The sequence below is a fragment of the Heloderma suspectum genome, chromosome 10, assembly GCF_057233095.1.
Source record: "Heloderma suspectum isolate Gila_16-S chromosome 10, 16-S_ref, whole genome shotgun sequence".
Lineage (NCBI taxonomy): Eukaryota > Metazoa > Chordata > Lepidosauria > Squamata > Helodermatidae > Heloderma > Heloderma suspectum.
This window is the reverse complement of record NC_139467.1, coordinates 31,391,092-31,416,588: the sequence shown is the minus strand read 5'-3', so window position 1 is coordinate 31,416,588 and position 25,497 is coordinate 31,391,092. Positions and strand designations below refer to the sequence as shown.

The 25,497-nt window shown below is 47.8% G+C and overlaps 1 protein-coding gene across 1 annotated transcript in view; it reads right to left on the bottom strand.

The window, feature by feature from the left end:
- The window catches only part of SLC9A1 (solute carrier family 9 member A1), a 128,074-nt gene that overhangs the window by 31,764 nt on the left and 70,813 nt on the right, over positions 1-25,497 (bottom strand). Inside the window, exons 2-3 of the mRNA XM_084815777.1 lie at positions 16,331-16,791; positions 660-910 (exon numbers count right to left, since the gene is read on the bottom strand). Of these exons, the coding sequence (XP_084671903.1) occupies positions 660-910; positions 16,331-16,791 (712 nt within the window). The remainder of the gene's footprint in view (positions 1-659; positions 911-16,330; positions 16,792-25,497) is intronic.

Here is a 25,497-nt window from a genome sequence, read left to right as displayed (position 1 = left end):
ATTCCTGGGTTCCATCAACAGCATCTCCAGGCAGGGTTGGGAAAAACATCCTGTCTGAAACATGGAGCACCGCTTCTAATCAGCGTGGACAATACCGAGCTAGGTGGACCGATGATCTGACTCAGTATGAGGCAGTTCCTCATGTTTCAGCGTGAATCAGCCCTTTACTCAGAACCACGAAGACCAGAACCTTACTTTACTTGTAGGAGAAAGAGCTCAGTGGCAGAGTACATGCCTTGGGAGTGAAAGGCCCTGGGTTCAATCCCTGGGATCTCCAAGTAGGGCTGGGAAAGACCCCTGTCTGAAACCCTGGAGAGCAGCTGCCAGTCAGCGTTGACAATACTGGGTTAGATGGACCAAGGGTGGAAGGTCCATCTGTACCCGGTAGAAGGCCGCTTCCTATGTTCCTATTTTTATCAGCCTTTTATTAAGAACCATGAGGCATGGAACCTTGCTTCAGTTTTAGGAGAGAGACCATAGCTAAGTAGCAGAGCACATGCTTTGCAACAAAAGGTCCTGGGTTCAATTCCCAGCATCTCCAGGAAGAGCTGGGAAAGACTCCTGTCTGAAACTCAACACTCCAACTCGGTATAAGGCAGCTTCCTATGCTCCCACCAAAGTCCAGTTTCTGCTCTGGCCCAGCCCAGCCCAATACATACGCCATGATGCCCGAGAGGTGGAAGAGTTCTGCCGACAGGTATGCCATGTAGCTGTACAGAAAGACGAAGAGGGGCTCGATGACACGGATGTGGGAGGTGAAGCGAGAGGTGAAGGCTCCGATGACTCCGTAGACGACTCCAACGAAGACGCCCCCCAGGGATACCACGAAGAAGCTGAGGAAGCCCAGAATGATGTCCGTAAAGGTGACCTGCTCGAATGTGGCAAACTCTTCAAAAAGGTGGTAGAGGACCTGGAGAGACAGAAGGGGGAGGAGGAAGAAGCCAGCTCAACCCAGAGAAGCCCTGATCAGAGACTGCCAATAGGTGTGCAAACGTGGAAAGAGGCAGAAAATTAGTATCCCGCAAAGGGAAGGGGGGGGGAGTGGATCAAAAAGGTAGCTTTAGAACTCTACAGTGTTCATCCTGCTGAGTACAAAACCTCTTCATAATCACTGTCTTAGAATCATCAAGGCAAATGCAGGCAAGGAGCCTCCCTCTTGCTGCTTGGACAGAGGAGTCCTGACTGCACAGTAGCTGGGAAAGGAGTTCCTGTCTTGCTTTTGGCTCTCTGGTGAGTTGCTTGATGTGCAGATGGCGGGAACCTCTCTCTCACGCACACACTCTGTGTTACTCTTTGGGCTTTTGGGGGTGCATTGATTCTGGCTTCCTAAACCAAGGATGCTGAACCTCCGGCCTGCAGAAGTTCTGCATCCAGCCCATGGATCCTGCTTGGGGTCTTCCAAGGGGGCGGGGCTTGGCCTCCAAGCCCCACCCCATGGAGGAATCTCCCCTTGAAGGAATTCCAGCTATCATCTCCAACCTCAGGTTGGAGATAATGGCCGGGATGCAAGCTGGGGACGCAGGTGGAAAGTGGCCCATGCCGGGAGGAGCGTCTGGCCTTCCCAGCACCAGCCATGTTGTTTCATCCTGCATGGCTCCCCTATGGAGATGACGCACACTAAGCGAAGCCAGGGGACTTCGTCAGCACTGAGGGGAGCAGCATGATGCCAGGGACATGGCCAGCGTTGGGCAGAGTGCCTGCTCTTTTCATCAGTGGCCAAGTCTCTTTAGGCAAAATGGATGGGGGAGAAGCAACGACGTCAGCGGGTGTCTCCACGCCCACCGACATCAGCGAGTGTGGCCATGCCCACTGACGTCATCTGGCCCGCAAACAGCCTGCTGGGGAACAATTTGGCCCCCCACCTCAAACTAGTTCAACACCCCATGGTTTAGGAAGCCAGTGACGAATGTTGGCTCTGCGCACTTCTCTCTCTCTTCTCCCCTCGCACGCTGGTTTCAGTACAGTAATCCTGGTTAAATTAAACCACTGCAATTTGTTACACCCAAAACTGAGAACTGTGATTAAATGTTCTCAGCAGGACAGGTGTCAGGGGTAGGCATGGCCAGGCACCTGCCAAGAGCCCACATCCTAGCAGGGGCCCACTGACAAGAGCCCCCTGGACTCTTGCTACTCCTCTTCACCACTGCAACCTGCTTGTTCATCTGCCTCTCTGGCCCAGACAACGGAGACGGTGAGGAGGAGGAGCAGGAGATGTCACTGCCCGCTTGCTCACTGCCTCTCTGCCTGTCAAGCAAGCAAGTTGTAGCAATGAGGAGGAAAAGCAATAGCAGCTGGTGACAACGCCAGTGAGAAGGCGAACTCCCTTGCGGGGCGCATGAACGGTCACTTGCCCAAGGGCCCTCCAAAACCTGGAGCCAGAACTGCTAACCAGGATCTTAAACCAGGATCAAATCATGGTTTAAGATCCTGGTTAATAAACCAACATTGAACCATAGCACCTCATTTCAGATGTCACAGGGAACTGTGATTTAAAGCTAGCACAAGGCAGGAGGTGCGAGGAAATGCGTGAGCCTGATGCTCATTCCTGGTTTAATAAATTCTGGTTTATTAAGCCAGGAAGTCTGCATCTGAACCAGCCCTTTGTCAGACAAGGACTGACTATATTTGAAGGGAGCAGGGACTCTCAAATTATATAAAGGGATTGGCCCATTTTATAACCCCACTGTTTATTTCACTGCCTGGAAGGACAGTTGGATTTTATGTTTCATATCTGCTGGCTACCATAAATAAGGTCACAACAGAATGAACAGCCAAATATTTTACTGCAGCTATTAAGATGAGATCATAATTAATTAATGGCTGACAGTAATTGTTACTGGGAGATATATGGTATGGGCACTGTTAATAATGCGGTTGACTGTTAATGTTACGTTGTGTGTATGCATGTTTAGCTGCTAATTAATATTTCTATTATTAGTTTACACACACACACATACACACACACTGTTCTGTTTATTTAACATATCTAAGGGCACAATACTATGCATGTTTAGAGAGAGAGAGAAATCCTACAACTCCCAGTATGCCCCAGCCAGCCATGCATAGAATCATGTCCTTAATTTATCCCCATTTTATGGTTTTAATAACTGTTTTATGTACCAATTTGTGGAAAGCTCTATGGACTAAATAAACACTGTTGAACATAATAGTAGGACTCTTTCTATCTGGGTGTAAGTCATAAAAAACAGAATGTTTCCTTCCAGCTTTCAAACAATAATGGTAACGACAAGAGGGAACCTGCAACAAAATTGTTGCAGCATGGAGTGCTTCTGGTTCAGGGTACAGCCAATCCCTTCCATTCCCTTCCCCCCCATCCCCCTCCAAGTAGTCAGTCAGTGTTCTGGGCCCACTGAGCAGGTTCAGTCCTCACTGGCCTGTCCCCGTCTGCCCCAGGCATGTTCTATTTTTTGGGGGGAGGGGTGCATGTTTGTGTGTGGGGACACACTTGGTTTAATCCAAGCAAAATTGAATTCTTTAATTTTTCTCTCAAAACCTATGGGCATTGGGCAGCTCTTAGTTCCATCCCTGAGAGTGACCTATCCAGACAGTGTGGTGGTGCTTTCTACCTTTAATATATCTATGTGTCTTTCTCCTGCCTCCCTTTCCAGCCACTCCATTCCATTCCCCCTCACACCCTGTTGTTTTTTTTCTACTTGTCAGGTCTCTCGGCATTCTGTGCCTCTTTCCCCTAAAGATTTTTTTGAGCATCTGCAAACCTTAGGGTGGATTCCCCTAACCTGACATCCTCCAGGTGTTTTCAGTGACAACTTCCATCATACCTAGGGAGGTGGTGGGCTCTCCCACACTGGAGGCATTCAAGACGAGGCTGGACAGCCATCTGTCAGGGATGCTCTGACTTGGATTCCTGCATTGAGCAGGGGGTTGGACTCGATGGCCTTGTAGGCCCCTTCCAACCCTACTATTCTATGATTCTATGATTCTAGCCCCAGCAAGCATAGTTAATAGTCAGGGATGATGGGAACTGTACTCCAAAACATCTGGAGGGCATCGAGTTGCAGGAAGTTGTCTTAGGGGTATGCAGAACCTGTTGCTACCTCTTCCTTGTGCATTGGTGGTGCAGTTGTGGTTAGCAGAGGAAGACGTGAATTGGTATTAGAAGGGATGCTGCTGCTGCTAATAGTAAATAATAAAACTAAACAACAACCCATCACTCTTTTCCAATTTACTGTTTTCTCTCTCAGTCTATTTAAAAAAAAAACTGGCCAAACAGACTCCCACACTAACATTTGAATTATTTATTTTTAGCTACTCTTTTATATTTAGCTATTTATTCCTCGCTGAAGCACACTGAAGGAGGTCTCCATTGCCAACAACTTTTTCTCTTTTTTTGCCAGTGGGGGTGGAGGGCAGTAGGGAACACAATCCAAAATCTGTTCCACCAGTGTTAAAACAGCAAAACTCCAAGCAGAGATTTTTCTCAGGATTTCAGCCACAGAGCTCTTTCGGAAAACTGCGTTCTCTCCCTCCCTCTCACCATTTCCTCCAACAACTTTCCTCCAACAATTTGACAGACAGCTCTAGTAGAGCCACACAAGATCATAATTACAAAACAGTTTCTTTCCCTGATGGGCAGTGCATACAAGGCAAACTGCAATCTAAGCTTTACTAGAACCCGCCTGGCTGATCTCCCTCCAGTTTAATGTTGGATAGTGCTCCTGTTTCACTCCCATTTTCCCACTACAGGCAGCGAGTTCTACAACCTCTCCCTCCCCAAGATCCTAAGCTGCTGACTTAGAGCTAGCATCATAAAACAATGTTCTGGAGGGGAGGCTTGTTCAAACCAAGTTACAGATGCAGGAGGAGAACAGGTCCCTGGGGGGAAAGAAGCTTTGCGCTGCTGAAATATTTTCCTCCTTCCCAGATCAGCTTCAGAACAAAGTTCACCAGTGAATCCAACCAGAGCAGTAGGAGCAAGGAAGGGAGTGGGAGAGGACTTGTCCAGCAAGTTATTTTCTGAAGAATGTTCCTTGCACAGTTTGGTCAAAGACCGGGGCAAGCAGAAAAGGCAAGGTCTTAGTCCATCTTGCAGCGGCCTGAAGGTGATTCAGCTGTCAAAAGCCTTTCTTGGACAGATCTATGTGGTTGGAGCATTGCATCAGGCTCCTCCTTCAACTGAAGCAGAAGGAGATGAGATGGAAAGCAGGGCCATCCCACCATCTGTGCTCAAAATCCACTTGCTTTTTTCTTCTTCCCTCCCCATTGCTTTTTCCTTTTGTGTTGTGTCTTTTTAGACTGTAAGCCTAAACAGCCTTGTTTTTATTTATTGTCTGTAAGCTGCTCCTCAAGACTTTCTGGCTGAGGAATGGAATGATTGATTGATTGATTCATTGACTCTTCTTCCTCCTCATCCTGCAAGGACCTGGAGAGTCAGGTGCAAAGGGAAAAAGGGACCAGGCTGTGCTGAGCCCCACCGGGCTCAGCCCTTCCCCTTTTTATCTAGTTTGCTACTGGGGAGGCAAACAGTTCCAAAACGGAGATAGAAAGATGCATTGATGCCCTGCCTCTTGGTCATGCTGGCCTCCTACATGCTCACTCCACAGAGAACAGGAAAAGCACTGGAATGCCAAGAGTCAAAAGGCAGGAACTAGCAACAAAAGACAGGAAACTTCCCCAACCTGGTACCTTCTAGATGATGTTGGACTCCAACTTCCATCAGCTCCAGCCAGCATGGCCAATTTTCAGGGATGATAGGAGCTATAGGAAGTTGGAAGGAAGTTCCATATAGGAAGTTCCATATAGGAGCTATATGGAAGGGACCAGGTTGGGGAAGTCTGCTCTAAAGGATATAGGACAAGCTATGCCCAAAAGACAAGCCTTTATTAGACCAACATTTTGTTGTTGTATTGTATGCTGGATGGGCTGCCCAGCTACTCAAAGCTCAAGTTCACAGCTTGAGTGTACTTCTGGGCCCAGCCTCCTGGACGTCCAGGGACAGTGGTGGCTACAAGTACATTTCACGAACTCAGGCTGGTTCGACAGCTGCATCCTGTCCTGGAGAAAAAGGATCAGAGCTGGCCACAGTTATACATGCTTTAGTGCCTGAGAGCTGGTGTAGCGCAGTGGCTAAGGGCTTCTCCACACAGGGCGTATATTGTACAATCAAGATCTCTGGTTTATGAAGAGAACCATAGTTTGGATTAACCATGGTTTGCAGCACTATAGCATGAAATCATGGTTAATGCAAACAAGAGAAGGGAGGGTATCACTCCAGGGAGGGGAGAAAGCACACATTTGTGAGGTTGGCTCTCTTTGCAAACCATAATCTGCCAGCATTATGTCTGCACTGGGCCAAGTGAGGATTAAATGATCTAAGCATTATAAATCATTGCATGTACTCAAAGAAGCAGAAAAATGGTAATAACAGTGTGTGGGATCCGCAGAGCCACAAGTGGAGATGAAGTCACTTGTGAACGCCCCTCCAGCCACACCCAGAAGTGCCTTCCACTCACACAAGAGGCTGTCTGGATCCCACCCATTAAGAAGAAAAAAAGCACAGACAAAAGGAAGTACTTCTTTCACATTACACAGAGTTAAATAACAGAATTCACTACCATAAGATGGCCACCAACTTAGACAGTTTTAAAAAATAACTTGGACAAAGTCAGGGAGGATAAGGCTAAGGTACTGATGACTGCTAGTCATGATGGCATAATTTATTTATTGAATATGACAAGTTCGATCTCACCTTTCTGGTGGTTGCACAACACTCAGGGATCATATTAGGCCTGTCCTATAAGGTCTGCACTGGTTACCCATTTGTTTCTGGACACAGTTCAAAGTACTAGTGAGGAGTTTTAAAGCCCTACATAGCTTAGGTCCAGGATACCTTAGGATATCCTGCCAGCCTGTCTGTGCTCTAAGATCTCTTGGTCCCAGCTATGGCAGAGTCGCAGTTGATGGGGATGAGAGAGAAAAGACCTTCCCTGTGGCCACACTTAAAATGTGGAGTTCTTTGTCCTGGATGGCTCAGCTGACACCTTCTCTTCTGGAGTTTTACCATCTGGCAAAGACCTTCATATAAAGGGTGGCTTTTATTTTATCCAGGGGTCAGCACCTTGGACCTCCAGGTGTTTCTGGACTGTGTAACATATGCCTGTTATCTTCATGTATGTGTTTGCATTGTGAAAAGTGACCCAGATAAAATAAGGTTAATTGGGTGTCTCTTTAATCCAGAGAGTAAAAGGGCCTGAAGCTGTGTGTGTGTGTGCCTGTGTGTGTGTATGGGTGTCACTGAGGACAACTGACCCAGCAGAGGGACCACAACTCCCATCAGCCTTAGCCAGCATAGCCAATGGTGAGAGATGATGGAAAAGCTATTGCTTTCCGGACCAATTGCAGTTGCCAAAGGCTCTTCAAAGGTAGCCCCAAGTTGAGTGCACTGCAATAACCCAATCCGAATATTAGGAGATGTGCCATCGTGGTCAGGTTCGGCCTTGTCAGGAATGGATGCAGTTGGTGAGCATTCTTAAACCGGGCAAAGGCACTCCTGGAGCATCTCTACACCAGCCTAAAATCCCACATTTAAAAAAGGGCTTTCTGCTTCCATTTTAAATGCAGGATCACAACGGACTCCCTTTACACGTGCTTCCTTCCCTCACCCTTCCCCCTCCTTTCCCCCCTTATCTGATTTTCCCATTTTGTTGTTTATTCAGTCAGCCGCTTCCGACTCTTCGTGACTTCATGGACCAGCCCACGCCAGAGCTTCCTGTCGGCTGTCGCCACCCCCAGCTCCCCCAAGGTCGAGTCCGTCACCTCCAGAATATCATCCATCCATCTTGCCCTTGGTTGGTCCCTCTTCCTTTTGCCTTCCACTTTCCCCAGCATCAGCATCTTCTCCAGGGTATCCTGTCTTCTCATGATGTGGCTAAAGTACTTCAGTTTTGCCTTTAATATCATTCCCTCAAGTGAGCAGTCTGGCTTTATTTCCTGGAGTATGGACTGGTTTGATCTTCTTGCAGTCCAAGGCACTCTCAGAATTTCCCTCCAGCACCACAGTTCAAAAGCATCTATCTTCCTTCGCTCAGCCTTCCTTATGGTCCAGCTCTCACAGCCATAGGTTACTACGGGGAATACCATTGCTTTCACTATGCGGACCTTTGTTGTCAGTGTGATGTCTCTGCTCTTCACTATTTTATCAAGATTTGTCATTGCTCTCCTCTCAAGAAGTAAACGTCTTCTGATTTCCTGGCTGCAGTCAGCGTCTACAGTAATCTTGCACCTAGAAAGACAAAGTCTGTCACTGCCTCCACGTTTTCTCCCTCTATTTGCCAGTTATCAATCAAGCAGGTAGCCATAATCTTGGTTTTTTTGAGGTTTAACTGCAACCCAGCTTTTGCACTTTCTTCTTTCACCTTCGTCATGAGGTTCCTCAGCTCCTCCTCGCTTTCAGCCATCAAAGTGGTATCATCTGCATATCGGAGATTGTTAATGTTTCTTCCAGCGATTTTAACTCCAGCCTTGGCTTCATCAAGCCCAGCACATCGCATGATGTGTTCTGCGTACAGGTTGAATAGGTAGGGTGAGAGTATACAGCCCTGCCGTACTCCTTTCCCAATCTTAAACCAGTCTGTTGTTCCGTGGTCTGTTCTTACCGTTGCTACTTGGTCGTTATACAGATTCCTCAGGAGGCAGACAAGATGACTTGGTATCCCCATACCACCAAGAACTTGCCACAATTTGTTTTGATCCACATAGTCAAAGGCTTTAGAATAGTCAATAAAACAGAAATAGATGTTTTTCTGAAACTCCCTGTCTTTCTCCATTATCCAGCGGATATTGGCAATTTGGTCTCTAGTTCCTCTGCCTTTTCTAAACCCAGCTTGTACATCTGGCAATTCTCGTTCCATGAATTTCTGGAGTCTACCTTGCAAGATCTTGAGCATTACCTTACTGGCATGTGAAAGAAGTGCCACTGTTCGATAGTTTGAACATTCCTTGGAGCTTCCCTTTTTTGGTATGGGGATATAAGTTGATTTTTTCCAATCTGTTGGCCATTCTTGTGTTTTCCAAATTTGCTGGCATATGGCATGCATCACCTTGACAGCGTCATCTTGCAAGAAATTTTTTTCCCCCATATGTTTCATTATACAGCCACTAGATGGCACTGTGGTCCGTTGCAGGTTTTCCTCTTTTCATGAGGAAACTCAAGCGGAACTCAAGCATTCATTATCTCCGATCTTTTTAAAAAATGGAATAAAGGTGATTTAGTGCGGGAGATGCCCTGGAGGTTGATGACATCATCTAAAGGACCCACAAACTTCCATGAGTAATCAATCTCAATAGCAGGATAAAAGCTCCGTGTGAAGGAGCCCCTACCTACAGCTGCCACCTCCAAGACCAGAGGCAGCATGCCTCTGAACACCAATCACTGGGAACAACAGCAGGAAAGGGTTACTGCCCTCATGTCCTGCTTGCAGACTTCCCATAGGTCAGGGGTGTTGAACCTTAGGCCTGTGGGCCAAATCCAGTGCTCTGGGGTTCCCCAGATGGCTACTCCCTCTTTCTCTGGCCTTACCTCCTTTCCCCGCAACTGCCAGTAGTTTAGTGTTCCCCAGCTTTTGTGTAGGGTTTTTCCCCCAATTGTAAAATGTTGAAATGCCTTTCCTAAGTCTTAGTTTTTAGCTGAAAGAGCTAAAATATGCTGGTATTTTTGGCCCTGCCTCTTTTACCTTTGTCCCCACCCATCACTGGAATGCAGCCCCCAAGAGCTTCTCCTAAACTGAATTTCGCCCTCAGGCTGAAAGAGGTTCAACACCCCTGCCCTAGGTGTTGGGTTGTCCACTGTAGAGAACAGAATGCTGGACTAGGTCGGCCACTGGTCTCATCCAGCAGGCCTGTTCTTACATTCTCACCCCTGGATGCAGTTACATAGCAATTTGGAAATTAAAACACAGCCACTCCACACAAGAACATAAGAAGAGCCCTGCTGGATCAGGCCAAGGGTCCATCTAGTCCAGCGTTCTGTTCACAGAGTGGCCAACCAGCTGTCAATGGGAAATCCACAAGCAGGACATGAGTGCTACAGCACCCTCCTGCCCATGTTCCCCAGCAACTGGTGTACACAGGCTCACTGCCTCTGGTACTAGAGGCAGCACATAACCATCAGGACTAGTAGCCACTGATAGCCTTCTCCTCCAAGAATTTATCTAACCCCCTTGTAAAGCCATCCAAATTGGAGGCCATCACTACATCTTGTGGTAGCGAATTCCATCATTGAACTCTGCGCTGGGTGAAGACGTCCTTCCTTTGATCTGTCCTGAATCTCCCACTAATCTTCATGGGATGACCCCAGGGTTCTAGTACTGTGAGAGAGGGAGAAAAATGTCTCCCGATCCAAACTGTTGTAACCTTCTCTCATGGGGGAGATGCTCTAGCCCCTTGATCATTTTAGTTGCCCTTCTCTGCACCTTTTCCAGCAGTCACAGGTTCAAACTGTCAAAGGTCAAGGGAGTTTACAAGCTAAAATGAGTCACAAGTGGACAGGAGAAATTTGTCCTGGGGAGAGAAAGGGTGTACTAACCTCTTGCATCACTCCGAAATTACAGTATATATCTTGGCCCACATACTAATGATGCCTTAGCACAGATTTAGTCACCCCTTGTTGCATTTTCATGGAATGAACCAATTTGGCTAAAAATAAGCTTTCTCCCCGTTGCCTCAAACTTCTTGCAAATGCAAGCTAAGGCTGAGGTAAGGATCCTCCTCTGTATTAGTGACTGAAAGCACAACATGGGAGCCCAGATTAAAATATACACACTCCCCACCATGGCGCAATGTAGGTTTGGGAATGAATTTGTTTCCAGTTTGGTTCTTCTCAGTGCCTACCTAGTGGCAGTAGAATTCGGAAGAGCTTAAAAGTGCTTCTCACCTGCTGCAAAGCGTGGTGGGTGGGCATCAAAGAGCATCTCTACCCCAGCCTAAAATCCTGCATTTAAAACGGGGCTTTCTGCTTCCGTTTTAAATGCAGGATCACAACGGACTCCGTTTACATGCTCTTCCTCCCCCTCCCTGCTTTCCCCCCTCCTTCTCCCCCTGCTCTGAGTCTTCCATATGTTTCATTATACAGCCGCTAGATGGCGCTGTGGTCTAGCTCCTCTTCTTGCGGCTTTTCCTTTTCCACGGAGGGAACTCATGCGGAACACAAGCGGGGTAATTTGATAGCTCATTATCTCTCATCTGTGCAAAGGTCATTTAGTGCAAGAGACGCCCTGGAGGGGAACGACGTTGTCTAAAGGGCTCGCAAACTTCTGTGAGTGAGCAATCTCAATAGCTCCATGGGAAGAAGCCCAAAGCCACCAGAACAGTGTCCAAAACAGCAGGCAACTGGACCTAAACAAGAGCTATGCAAGAGCTACGGCAACCTTCACCAGCCTGGAGCCTTCCAGATGTTTTGGGGTGACATATCCCAGCATTCCTGACCATTGGCTCTGCTGTTTGGGGCTGATGGGATCCTCTGCCATTTTGTTAGCCTGCCCACAGGCCAGCCGAGTCGGACTCGAGCCTTCATCGACCACTCACATACACTTCCGGGTCACTGCTAAGTGACTTTGCCTTATGCAGCCTTCCTCAGCCTGCTGCCCTCCAGATGTTTTGAACTTGAATTCCCATCAGCCCCAGTCACCACGGCCACTGGCCAGGAATGCTGGGAGTTGCCGTCCAAAACATCTGGAAGGCGCCCGGTTGGGGAATGTGGCCTTTTACAAACAATGTCGCCTTTTACAAACAATGTCACTCAACTGCTGTTGCTGCTTACACCACACCAGCCTTGTTATATTTATTCCAGTCCTGAGCCATCCCTGCCTGAGCTACCTCTGCTGCCCTGACAGAGGAGCCTAGTCCTCTGTGTCATTCCACCCACAGTGCAGACTTCTTCTAGCCTGAGGTTTACATTTCCCAGTTGGCCACAACTGCATTCCTCAGCACTTTAAGCCAATCTAAGCCCTCCAATTTTATTTATTTATTTATTTATTAAATTTATTAATCGCCCATCTGACTGGTCACCCAGCCACTCTGGACGATGTACAATAAAAAAAACAGTTTAAAACAATAAAATTCTACATTAAAAACATCATATTTCTAAAAATACCCTAACCTACCCCAAATGCCTGCCTGAACAACCATGTTTTTAATGCATGGTGGAAGCTCATTGCAGGCTAGCACAGAAAGAGAGAAATAGGTTTACAGTGCACAGTACTTGGGCAGCCATTTTATGTCTACAATGGCCTGCCAAAAAACAATTCAGGATGTAAGCCAGAGACTCGAAGGCTTTTAATAACAGAACCATGGTACCCAGGCCCCCAGATCTGGCCTGGTGTACTGCTTTTCAGTGAGAAGCAATGGATAGATTTAAATAATAATAAGGCAGAGGAATACAAAATTATGAATTATTATTATTACTACATTTATATCCCGTCTTTTCTTTCCCCTCAAAGGAACCAGAGGCAGCTTATGTGATCTTCTTCCTCTCCATTTTATCCTCACAACACCACATGTTTTTGTCCCCATGGATGTTTTTTCTCTGCCTCTCTATATGTTCCATTACACAACCACTAGGTGATGCCATAGCATAGTGGAAATTACACAGGGCTTTAGACCACCATTCAGAAAAAAATGCCACATTTTCCTCATTAGGAAAAAAAAACGTGATAATGGTTGCAAAGCATGGGAGAGACCCTGGAGAATGACGACATCATGTACAAGGACCTGCAAACTACAGTGAGCGAGCAATCACAAGCGTACAATAAAAGCCTCATGTAGAATCACTCTCAGTGACTGGCCCAAAGTCACTCAGTGAGCATCATGGCTGAGGGGGGACCAGGGTCTCCCAAGCCCCAGTTCAACATTTTAACCACTACACCACACTGGCTATTCAGCCTCTCTCTCCTTAATGGTTTTTTTTTTGGTAAGAAAAAAGAGGAAGCAATGAACATAAGAACACAAGAAGAGCCATGCCAGATCAGACCAACGGTCCATCTAGTCCAGCATTCTGTTCACACAGTGGCCAACCAGCTGCCCACAGGAAACCCACAAGCAGGGCATGAGTGCAACAGCACCCTCCTGCCCATGTTCCCCAGCAACTGGTGTACATAGGTTCACTGCCTCTGCTACTGGAGGAAGCACGTAGCCATCAAGACTAGTAGCCACTGATAGCCTTTTCCTCCAGGAATTTGTCTAACCCCCTTTTAAAGCCGTCCAAACTGGTGGCCATCACTACTGTCAAGGCTGTTTCTGAGCGCAGGGAATGGGACAGCAGTTCAGATTCTGAAGAAGAGCCATCAGACATGGGGGAGGTGTGTTCCCAGGCTGTTCCAGATATGAGTAGGCTGGCTTCTCAAGTTACAAATGTACAGATGGCTGAGCTTGAGGGTCCCTCCTCACCCCCCCGCCCCGTGAGAGGCAGCAAACAGGAGATTGACCTAATATATGCCAGGCGCAGGCGCAGAGCAAAGAGAGAGAAGGCAGGGCGGAACTTAGACGGTCTACCTGATTGGCCTTGCGTGAGAGACTGTGCTTAGAGGTCTCATAAGAAGAGAGGGACCTCCCCCCCTTAAGTTAGGCTAGCGAGACCGCCTCCCTCTTCAAACGGCAGGCAACTCCATTTGGATCCCCTGAAGGTATTCCTTGTAGACTGAGAGTTTCTCTGAAAATTTGCATCCGTATGACCCTGTGAAGTAATGGATTAAAAGCTGAAGACTGAAGCCTCTCCTCTGTGCCTTTGAAGGGAAGTGGGGGCTAAGGGAATCATGACAACTACTTCTTGTGGTAGCGAATTCTATAGTTTAACTATGTGCCCTGTGAAAAAGTCCTTCCTTTTATCTGTCCTGAATCTTCCACCAGTCAGCTTCATAGGATGACCCCGGGTTCTAGTATTTTGAGAGAGGGAGAGAAATGTCTCCCTATCCACATTCTCCACACCATGCATAATTTTGCACACCTCTATCATGTCTCCCCTTACCCTCCTCTTTCCCAAGCAAAACAATCCCAGCTGTTGTAACCTCCTCTCATAGAGGAGATGCTCCAGCCCCTTAATCGTTTTAGTTGCCCTCGGGAAAACATGGCAGGATTACAAATGAAAGCCAACGACTGAACCCTGCCGCCTCCCCCGCAATAAAATTCCATGAATAAGCAGGGCAAATGCTCAATAAAAGCCTCACCTGGAAGCACCCCCAATGACACTAGTGGGGGAAGGGCAGCAGACATTCTGCTCAGAACACCCCCACTTTCTTAGGTGCAGTGGAAGGCAATGAGGAAGCACGGCCTTTTCACTTGTGGGCCCTTATCTCTGGAAATCCTTCCAAGCAGTTTTGCTGATGTTTTTAGGTGACTGTTTTAAAAATTCTTGCTGGCATTTAAGGGTATTCAGCTGTAATACTGTTCCTCATTAGCTGTTTTATCTGTTTAGTTTTATTGGTCCTAAAACTTACCATGGACTTTTTTTTTATCATGTTGCTATGCTTTCAGATGCATATTGCTAGTTTCTTTGAGGATCTCTGAGAGGTGGGTATAAATGTTTTAATAACTAAATAAAGTAGCAATGCTTCACACAACACGGAACTAAAATTTACAACATTCATTATCGTGACGTGACGATGGCCACTAGCAAAGGAGGCTGAATTATAAGCAGGTCCATCTAGTTCAGTATTGTCTACACACAAGCCTTCTCCAACCTAGTGCCTTCCAGATGTTTTGGTCTACACCTCCAATCATCCCTGACCATTGACCATGCTGGCTGAGGCTGACATGGGCTGTAGTCCTAAACATCTGGAGGGCACCAGAGTTGGTGAAGGTGGTGTCTACACTGACTGGCAGTGACTCTCCAGGGTTTGGGACAGGAGTTTTTCCCCAGCCCTATGTGCAGATGCCGGAGAATGAACCTGGGACCTCCTGCATGGAAATAATATGTTCTACCACTGGAATTTTTAAAAAAGATTTGGAGGCCTGTTGGTGGATTTTCAGTTCACCACGTCAAGCCAACAGATGACTAGATGCAGCATACTTCTGATTTCCAGATGCTAAGGGCAAAACCAACAGGACACGAGTACTGCATCACACCTTTCCTGTGAGGCTCCCACTGTATACAGCTGATTGCTTTTGAAGTCAGAAATCTGGACTAAGTCGTCTGATCCAACAAGGCAACTGGTAGATTTCTATCACTGTGCTCATCTTGTTTTTTCTGCTTGGGCAGCCCACTGGATTGTTCCCCTGGAAGTCATACTTCTCTCCTACTCTGCTGTCTTAGATCGGGAAGTGCTGAATTTCTTTCCACCCAAGGGCCAAATTTCATGTCAGAGAAGCTCCTTGGGGCCGCATTCCAAGGCTGAGTGCCGAAGGCAAAAGGGTCACGGTGAAAAACACAGGCATATTTCAGCTCAAATGCACTTACTGCCCCTCACCTTAGGAGAGCTATTTCAATCTTTTAGAATAGGGACAAAATTGCACAAAGGCCAAGAAACCACCCAAAGAAAGGCGGGAGGAGGGAGGGCAGGGGAAGAGGAACCATCTGAGGAACCCGGGCAGACCAGATTGGGACCCCAGGCAGGCTGGATTGGGCCCCCTAGGCCTGAAGTCCTGCAGCCCTGCCTTAAATGCCACACACACACACACACACACACACACACACACACACACACACATTTAGAGCCTGAGGCAGCTGCTGCCGTTCCTTCTTCTCCCTCTCGCAATCAACACGCTCCAGGAAACAAGGCTTTGGGCTACACTACTTTATTAGTTAACAACTAGCTTCTTTACAAATGCAGATTCTAGGAAACTCTCAGACTACAACGAACAGCTAATCCACACATCTAGGAAAATCAGTAGAGGATACAAAGTGGAAGTCAGGGAAGTTGCCAGCAGTCTGGGCAAGAACTTCTTGGCCAGACTAGCTTCGCAGGGTTGCCCCTCCCTTAGGGTGGATCCCTCCTACGTAGGCTTTCACAAGTGGCCAACCTGGTGGAGCGTCTGATCCCTGCCTCTTAACTTTTCCCACTTCGCTCTGCGACCCTAGTATCCCTCAAGTCACGTCCCTCGCCCTCCTCCTCCTCCGAAACCTGGGTTCTCATCATGGAGGAAAGTGGGGGGCCGTTCAGGCTGGGCCATCTATGTATCAAGGTCTTGGGAAGAAAGCCTTGCCATATCTGAGCGCACTAGGGAGGGAGCCTCCCCCTGTTCTGACTGTTCCCATTCTGAATCTGAGCTGCCAGATATCTCTACACGCTCAGATTCATTCCTGACAGCTGCTTTCCTTTCTCGCATGGTAGGGCCAGCTTTGCCAGAGTCACATTCCACTCACCACTGTGACCGCATCATTCAGCAAAGACTCTCCGAACACCAAGATGTGCAAGAGCTCATTGATGTGGATCTCCTCAAACACGGCCAGCACGGCAACAGGGTCCACAGCCGAGATTATGCTGCCAAAAAGCAGGTTGGCCAAGAGGCCGATATCAGTCAAACCGGAGCCCCCAATCTGGCACACACCAAACATCAGGGAGCCCACGAAGAAAGCATTCCACAGCGTCCCCACGACCGCAAAGATCAGGATCGTGCCCATGTTCTCCGTGAACTGGCGCAAGGGCAGGAAGTAGCCGGCATCCAGGATGATGGGTGGGAGGAGGAAGAGGAAGAAGATGTTCGAATTTAGGATCGGCGGGTCCTCCCCCACAGCCTTGATCAGCCCCCCGACCAGCAGTCCAACGACGATGAGTAAGCAGCTCTCAGGAACGATGCTGGAAATTGTGGGGATCACATGGAAACCTGGAAGTGGAAAGAGAAGCAGCATGACAACGGTGAGTCCCTATTCAGCTGTGCTATAGTGCCCAATGGTCCTTCCTATGCCCACAGCTATACTTGAAACTAAAATAATGTAATCTTCCTAGAATCATGGATGTGGGAAGCTCAGGGACACTAACAGAAAAGGCTTTTGTTCTTTAAAGAAATACAGAAGATAACATTGTGACTCCAAGGCTGCCTGATTCTGCAGCAAGACAATAATCGGATTCTGTGACTCATATAAATCACAAAAATTGGGTACATTTGTAATAAGGTGCTATCTTCTTTAGCTCTTTTCAAGCCATTGGTCCATCTAGCTCAATATTGTCTACCCCAGCCTTGCCTGACCTGCTGCCCTCCAGATGTGTTGGACTACACCACCCAACATCCCCAAGCCAGCATGGGAGTTGTAGTCCAACACAGCTGGAGGGCAGCAGGTTGAGGAAGGCTGGCCTGTACACTGACCAGCAGCAGTTCTCTCTAGAGTTCCAGATGGCAGGATTTCCCAGACCTACTTGGAATTTCCAGCAATTGAGCTCGAGACCCTGGAGAGCTGCGGCCATCAGAAAGGCATCTCCTCTTGGATGTAGGTGAATGTAGGTGGCCTACATTCTAATATACAGGAGTCTGAGGAGTCAGCATAGGAGGCTTGGAAAATAATATAATAATTCTGTTGCCACGCTAATTACCAAAGAAGGGTTATTTGATGAAACCAGCTTATAGAGAGTCCAGTGGTCTGTCCATGACCACTATTGCTTCCTGTGACTGGTGGCAGCTATTCAAGGTACCAGCCAGAGGCACTCCTCAGCCCTGCTAAATTCTCCTTTAACTGGAAATGCCAAGCGGGGCATTGCTTGGTCTGGGCCCTGGATCTATTCCACAGTGCCCTGGATCTATTCCACAGAGCCTTGAGTGTCCATTGATGCCAACAGAAAGTGTTTTCTCTTGGTTTAATTGCAGCTGGGGAGTGAAGGGTTCACTCTCCCCTCCCCAAATGATGTAACACCCCACAAAAAACCTTCCCCTGCATGGCCATTATGCTTAGAAAAAGAACTTTTTTCCAGCTGGTTTGGGGTGGTCTGGGGCAGGGTGCAAATTAACTGAGGAAATTTTTTTATTCAAGATGGTTTGGATGAGAAATGAATTGTTTGGCTTTGCCTCCAGTGAAATGTCAATAAATCCTCATAATTATTTCTTAATTTGCATATGTAGGTATAGATCAGCCAGGGATCGAACCCGGGACCGTCTGGGCACAAAGCAGGTACTCCACGCCACTGAGGCTACATGGGTCCAGCAGAGGTGGCAACAGGCATAGTCTCAGGACTCCACGCCATGTTTGCAAGGTAACTGTTAGGACAAAGGTCTGTTTCAGACATTACTGAACAGTCAACCTGGATTTAACCGGAAGCATGCACTGCAGCCAATCCCAGCTGCCTGGGAAGCATAAAAAAAAGGTGTCCCCAACCAGTCGTGTCCGACTCTAGGGTGCGGTGCTCATCCCCGTTTCTAAGCCGAAGAGCCAGCGCTGTCCGAAGACACTTCCGTGGTCATGTGGCCGGCATGACTGAACACCGAGGTGCACGGAACGCTGTTACCTTTCCCGCCGAAGCGGTACCTATTTATCTACTTGCAATTTCTTGCTTTCGAACTGCTAGGTTGGCAGGAGCTGGGACTGAAGACGGGAGCTCACTCCGTCACGCGGCACTCGGGTCTCGAACTGCTGACCTTCCGGTCTGCAGTTCAGCGTCTTAACCACTAAGCCACCACAGCCCCTATAAGAAGTGGCCCCTGGGAAGCATACCTGCATGGTAACGCCTCTGCCGCTTTCATACTTTGACAACTTTTAGATGTGCACCCAAGAGGTTTTTAAGCATCCATGTAAAAACATTAGGTGTGATGCGGCCCACAGGCACTCACATTTTTGTTAAACTAGTTTGTTTGTGCTATAAGGGCATAGCTGTTAAAACCATGTTTTCTCCCCTTCTACCACCGCCTGTTACTTCATCTGCTTCTTTTTAGGCATAGGTCCTTTGAGGAATTGCCAGTTTCTTAGCTCATTTAAATTTCTATCATCATTCCCTCTATTTCCAATGTTCAGGCTGTGAGTGCCATTGCTTATGTAGCCAAAACAGCAACACCCAAGCACAAGGGGAAGGGGAAGGTATCAGCAGGCTTGGGGGGTCCCCCAAGGTTCGCAGGAGTGCAGAAAATCGTTAGGAAAACATCTTAAAAGGGGGAGGGGTGGATCCCCCCCAAGACAACCCAATGAGCAGCCATGGAATGCTGGCTGACTGTTGGGGGAGGGCAGGGGAAGGAAACCCAGTTGGGAGAGGGAACAGAACGGAGAGGATGGAATCCTGGAGATGGGGCATTCCGCACCGCAACATTTTGTCATAGCTCCCAGTTGCAAACGGAGAAATTCAACCAGTGCTTCCTTCCTGCGAGAACCAAGGTAAGAATTTTTCTTGTCCCTCAAAATCCAACCCTGCTGCTTAGGGGAGAAAATAACTGGTAAGCACAGCATGTTCTGTCCTCTAATTCTCTGGCAAAGGAACTAATTTCCATGAGAGAGGCAGCAATTTTTAATCAACACCTCAGTTGCTTCCCTCTTTCCTGCTGAACTGTTAGGGCACATTAGACCATCTGTTCTGGTTACAACCTGTTGAGCTGTCAAATGTATCATACTGCTGTGATACCTTTGAGTGTGTGTGTGTGTGTGTGTGTGTGTGTGTGCACCCACACACACACTGTTAGAGTGCAACAAAGACCCGGTTGAGATGCTCCTTGGCCCTCGTCGCAAAGGCTTCCAGGAGCGTAACGGGCTGCTGGCAGCCTTGCGACCTGGCTGGGATCACACAAAGGTACCAGTTGAATGAACTGCTGTCTCTACAGGGATGGGGTGGATGCACAACTGGTGTGATCTCCTGCACAGTGGTTACAGCTCAAGGAAGGGCTCCTCTGCAGTGGTGCAAGCTGCAGCAGCCAAGCATCTGTGCCCATGCAGCGGCACTGGTTCATACAACCAACCCCAAAAGGCCAAACGTCCATCCACACTCTCAGGAGGCAATCACAACAAGTCCAAGAAGCTTTGGACCAGGTCAAAAGGGATATAATGGTGGGAAGAGAGCCGAGCAATGTCTGAATACCAGAATGAAGTATGCAATTGCACATTTGCTTAATCCACATAATGTACACAGCTCACAGAATTCAGCCTTTCTTGGTGCAGAACTGTATAATTGTTGAGCCCAGCTGGTGCAATGCAATTATTTTGCACACTGCAGAGAAAGCATCAGGCAGCAGTCCCGGAATGACAAGTGCCTAGCCCAGCTCAGGATGCACCGCTCGCATACGGCGGCTCTCTACCTGGCTCCTTTGCACTGTGACAGCCCGCTGTTCTCCCTCCACCCCCATATGTAACAGGCAAGAATTCAGTGGAGTCATCCAAGGACGAAACGATGAGTCAGCAGTTTGCTGCAACCGCTAGACGGAAAATATACACCCAATGGCATTGAAAAAAGATCAAGAGCAGAAAACAAGATAGATTTAGACACCAGCATTACTTCCATCTCCTCCTACTCCACACCGTGGAAGTAGAGAGGTTTTTGAAATGTTGCATGCAGAATTGTGGTTAAAATCTACAAATCTAATACGAAACATCGTTCTCTCCCGACACCAGCTGGTATTCAAAGCTGCCTGCAGACTGGCTTTCGTGCCGGACAGAGCATGCATGGCAACAAAGGTGTACAGAGCTTTCCCAAACTCTGGGGCTGTGTTTGTTTGTTCTTTTTAAGATAAACAAATTAGGTCTAAATCAGTGTTCCTTAACCTGGCACCCTCCAGATGTGTTGGACTGCAGCTCTCATCACTCCCAGCCAGCATGGCCGCTGGGAATTGCAGGCCAGCACAACTGGAGGGTGCCAGGTCTAAACGAGGGAGGGAAAGAAAAACAATGAGAAGGGACAGGCTAGAGCAGGTACAGTCTGTTAGCAGCCAGTGTGCCAGAAGATCCAGCCCCTGACAGAATTTCAGCAGCCCCTACTTTTTCCTGAGATGTGTATGTACCTGGGCTGTACTGTTTCAGATTATAGGTGGTGAAAATAACATGAATGCACACGCCTGCAATACAAACAAGCAACCCCCGCCCCTTTCCCTTTTACTTGTAGTGCATTCATCCCACCTCCATGGAGGAGAATACAGTCTTGCTGTCGGGAGCTACTGAATCTGGGTGCAGCTCCCTGCTGAAGTTCACCACTGAACTGCAGATAGTGGCCCTCTCAGTGAAGCACCTTCAGCCCCTGGACTGGATCCACCCACCCAGGATGGCCACTGGGTCCTCCGGGACAGGAAAGAGCATAAAGGGGCTTCCTGAAGCAGTACAGCCCAGAATCCAGGGATCTCCTGAGTCATAGAGCAGCCTTCTCCAATCTGGTGGCCTCCAGATGTGTTGGACTACAACTCCCATCAGCCCAAGCTGACTACAACTCCCATCAGCCCCACACAGCATGACCAAGGGCCATGCTGGCTGGGCATGATGGGAGTTGCAGTCCAACGTTCTACCCCCGCCCCACCCACACACTGGGCTCCGGGTGTTCACTGGGATGTGAAACATCTGCCCGATCTGGCCAGGCCTACAAAACACTGGCAGACTGGCCTTCTGCAGTGGTCACCTTCTGCCTGCTGCACTTTGGTCTCCAGCATCTCCAGCTCCAGCCACTGACCTCACGGATCCTGAAGGTCAAGGCTGAGCTGTAGCCAGCCGCCACCAGGTGAGCCAGGGCTGAGAGACCAAGCCAGGGGATCGGAACCAAAGAATGCATAGGAACACACCAGATCTTGGTGTGCTCAGGTGGAAGATCTTGTTCAGGTGAAGTCCCAGCCCAAACAGGAAGCTTTTTGTAGCCCTTCCTGTCCAGGAGGGATCAATGGGTGGGCAGGGCCAGTCCACAACCTGAGAATACTTCACTGCCAGGAAGCTCTTCCAAGCTGCAGCTCTAGTTGCTCGCCACAAGGGGCAGCTGCCTAAAAGGCTGAAGGTTCTTGGTTCTAGTCCTGGCAGCTCCCAACGCGGAGCTGTGGAGAGCACGTGACACCTTCCAGGTCCTACGCTGGATAGGGCCACCCAGGAGCTTGGCCTGGCCCTGAAAAAATTCCTCCTTGTTTGTGCCCCCACACCTCCAAACCCCCAACGCTTCTAACCATGTTGCTTGCTAGCATTCCAAGTTCGTGCAAAACTAACCTGACAAAATGGAAATTGGCAGCCAAGATTAAGATCCCTTTAACTCTCGTCATCTGCCTACAGACTTGTGAACTGTTCAAGTTGCCGGAGACTGCAGCAAAGTCACTTTCCTCCTACAAAAGGCGGAGAGTCAAGTACGAATTAAAGACTCAAGTCTAGCAATTATAACCGTCTCTCACTTTGTCCCCATGGGCTGTCAAGATTCCATTAGGATGGAACACTCCTGAGTTAATGAGAATGAAGGATCCTGAGTCTTTTTTGTGATGTTCTAAAAATACACTGACATGGAGCACGCTTTCATTATGCCTTTGATCTCGATGAAATTCAGAACACCCAGTCGCTTAGCACCTCCCGTGCTTTTATAACCAAAGTGCCTGGATTTTTGTTTTGTTTCAACCAGCTTGGCACTGTGAGAGTTCTCCAACAATATGCAACCAAAGTCAAACAAGAAAGAGCCAGAAAAAAGCACAAACTAACAAGCAAGGCAATTAGGCTATAAGATGCGCAATGAAAAATCAGGGTTATAAATTGTCCCTCGCCTGGTCTACTGTGGCGAGTAACATCAACTCCAGGCGAGCAGACAAAGTTCTTCCACTCTAAAAAACAAATCAACAGACTCCCACTGGGCCCTGCCAAAGGACATAAACACTTTGACATTGCCTACTGACACCTCCTAAGCAGTTGTGGCAGTGGAGCAAAGAGCAAACCCTTCCCAGTAACGTTTGGCTCCCAGATCAATTCAGGAGCAGAGCTGATAACAGCCAGAGAAGTGTAAATATTTGAACTGGAGGGGGGCGGGTTGAGATGTTGGAGGGGGGCTGGTTGATATGTTGGCGGCGGGGGGAACCCTGCTTGAGACAAATCTCACTGGATCAGCCTTCCCCAATGTTGGCCCCACCCATTGTTTTAGACACCAACTTCCATTATCCCCAGCCAGCATGGCCAGTGGTTGGGGATGAGGCAAGCTGCACTCCAAAACCTGGAGGTACCCACATATGAGAAGGCTGCACTAGATGTATTTTTAAAAAACTGAGAGTATTCAGAAGTGCCTCCAAGCTTTCAGTTTATTTATTTATAGCATTTTAAATCCAGCTCTTCAGCCAAATGGTCTCCCAGAGTGGCTTACAATCAATCAGTTAAATAAGATGGTCCTTGCCCGCAGGTGTACAGTCTAAGCTAACAGTATACACAAGGAAAAAGGGATGGGGAGGGAAGAGGGGGGAAACGACGTAGCCTTTTCTCAGGGCTGGTGGCATAGCGTCACTTCCTCCCTCATCTGCCTCTGTTGCAGCCTGCTGGAATGGCTGCTGGTGGCAACAGTGGAGAGAGCAGGAGGCTTCATAGGGGTGGTCTGATGGAATGGCCCTGCTTCCTCCCTTCACCTCCCTCAGTAGAGGCTGGTGGAATGGCATAAGAAGAAGTTCCTGGTACTCTCAGGAGAGCTTATTTGCATCTTTTTTTCCCCAACTGGGAAAGCAGAGATGCAATACTTCCCAGCAGTCATTCACATCGCTCGCTCATCGCTGTAACCAAGGGAACCCACTCCTACTGGCTGAAGCTCCTGTACTCTTTCAAAACTTTCCCTTGCTGCCGCACACCAGCTAAAGAGGTGACAGCCCGTGAAGCATCTTCCAAGCCTATCAGGGAGGGTCTGATCGAGCTCCTAATATCCCTCTATACTTTGGGGGACAATGTGTGACATCTGGCTCCAAAGGTAACTTGCTGACAGCTGATCTCTTCTATATCTTCCGTTTCAAAACCCGAAGTAGTCTTCTACGCCTTTTTCCTTTGGATTTCTTCCTTTTGAGACGGATGGATTCAGAGCCTCCGAATGGAACTGCTATTATTCTGCTCGCAGCTCAAATTCTTAGAGCCAAAATACGGGAAGAACAATCAGATACTATCCATGACTTTCATTATGGTAAATCCCTATGTGCTTGCTGCTCTTAAACTTTACTACTATTTTTGGCGATTAAGTTCAGGAATAGCAGAGAAGGATGCTTTAACCAAAAATGAACGTCTTCTTATCTTGTATACTAGAACATGACAAAGAATCAAAGACACTGTTTCCAAGACATCCACAGAGCACAAAGATATACTGATTCGGTATATCAGCATAAATACCTGCACAACCAATGTTTGATTTCGTGAAAGTTGAAATTAAAACAATAAAAGAAGATAAACTGAAGCATCAACAAGCTTTTCGGGCCTCTAAAGATTCTGACTGAGCAAGTTTGTAATATCCTCATTAAATCAGGGGTGGGGGACCTGCGGTTCTCCAGTTGCTGTTGGAGTACAACTCCCATCATCCCCATCCTAGCATGCTGGCTGAAGCTGATGGGAGTTGGAGTCCAACCGCATCTGGAGAGCCGCGGGTTCCCTACCCCTGCATGACACTAAGCAGAATTATCTAAGCACTATATACAAAAGGGTTGGTAGCTGCCCATAGGAAGTATGTTGACCATATTACATTATAAGAATTCTTAGACCTGTCCAAGTGTTCTACAGTTCTCATCTACTCCACCCTCTGCCTCCCCGGGTAGAACCCAGAGATATTGACCAACACACCTGTGTATGACCAACACAGTGTAAACAGTGACTGCCTTTACTCATGTATTGTTTATGGAATGACTACAAAAAAGTGAGGCAAATTGATTCAGTGTTTTATGGGAAACATAATCATGCCAGTGCAATAATTTTTAAACTGTCACAATTAACCTCGCTAAGGCCTCATACAAAACTGGACCTCTACTGTATGTTCTCCCATGTCATCTTCCAGATCAAAATTGGCAATTTGGTGGGAGGAGAAATTTCCCCCCAAAACCACTAGGAATATTTAACTTTCCCCCCTATCATGTTTGGTGCCATTGTGTCTCCAGACTGCTGTTACTTTCTCCTCCTTCTGGGATTAGTCACATAGTTGATCCCGGCTAATCAGCAACAATGTAGTGAATATTTAACTTTCCCCCCTATCATGTTCGGTACCATTTTTTCTCCAGACTGCTGTTACTTTCTCCTTCTTCTGGGATTAGTCACATAGTTGATCCCGGCTAATCAGCAACAATGTAGTGAATATTTAACTTTCCCCCCTATCATGTTCAGTACCATTTTTTCTCCAGACTGCTGTTACTTTCTCCTCCTTCTGGGATTAGTCACATAGTTGATCCCAGCCAATCAGCAACAATGTAGTGAATGGGGTGGCATTATGGCTCTATGGAACCAATCAGGTTTGGCTACACAGTGACATCACAGAGGGCAAATGTGGCCAATCAACAGGGTGAGTAATGCTGACTAGGTTAGTCTGACATACTCCTACCCAATCAGGGATCACACAGTTAATGGAATGGTGCCCCACTCACACACCCCAAAATGAGGGCAAAAAAGTTGGGGAATGTAAGTGGATAGGTGACTTTCATGAAATAGTGTTGGCTCAACTTACAAAAAAACATTTTGAA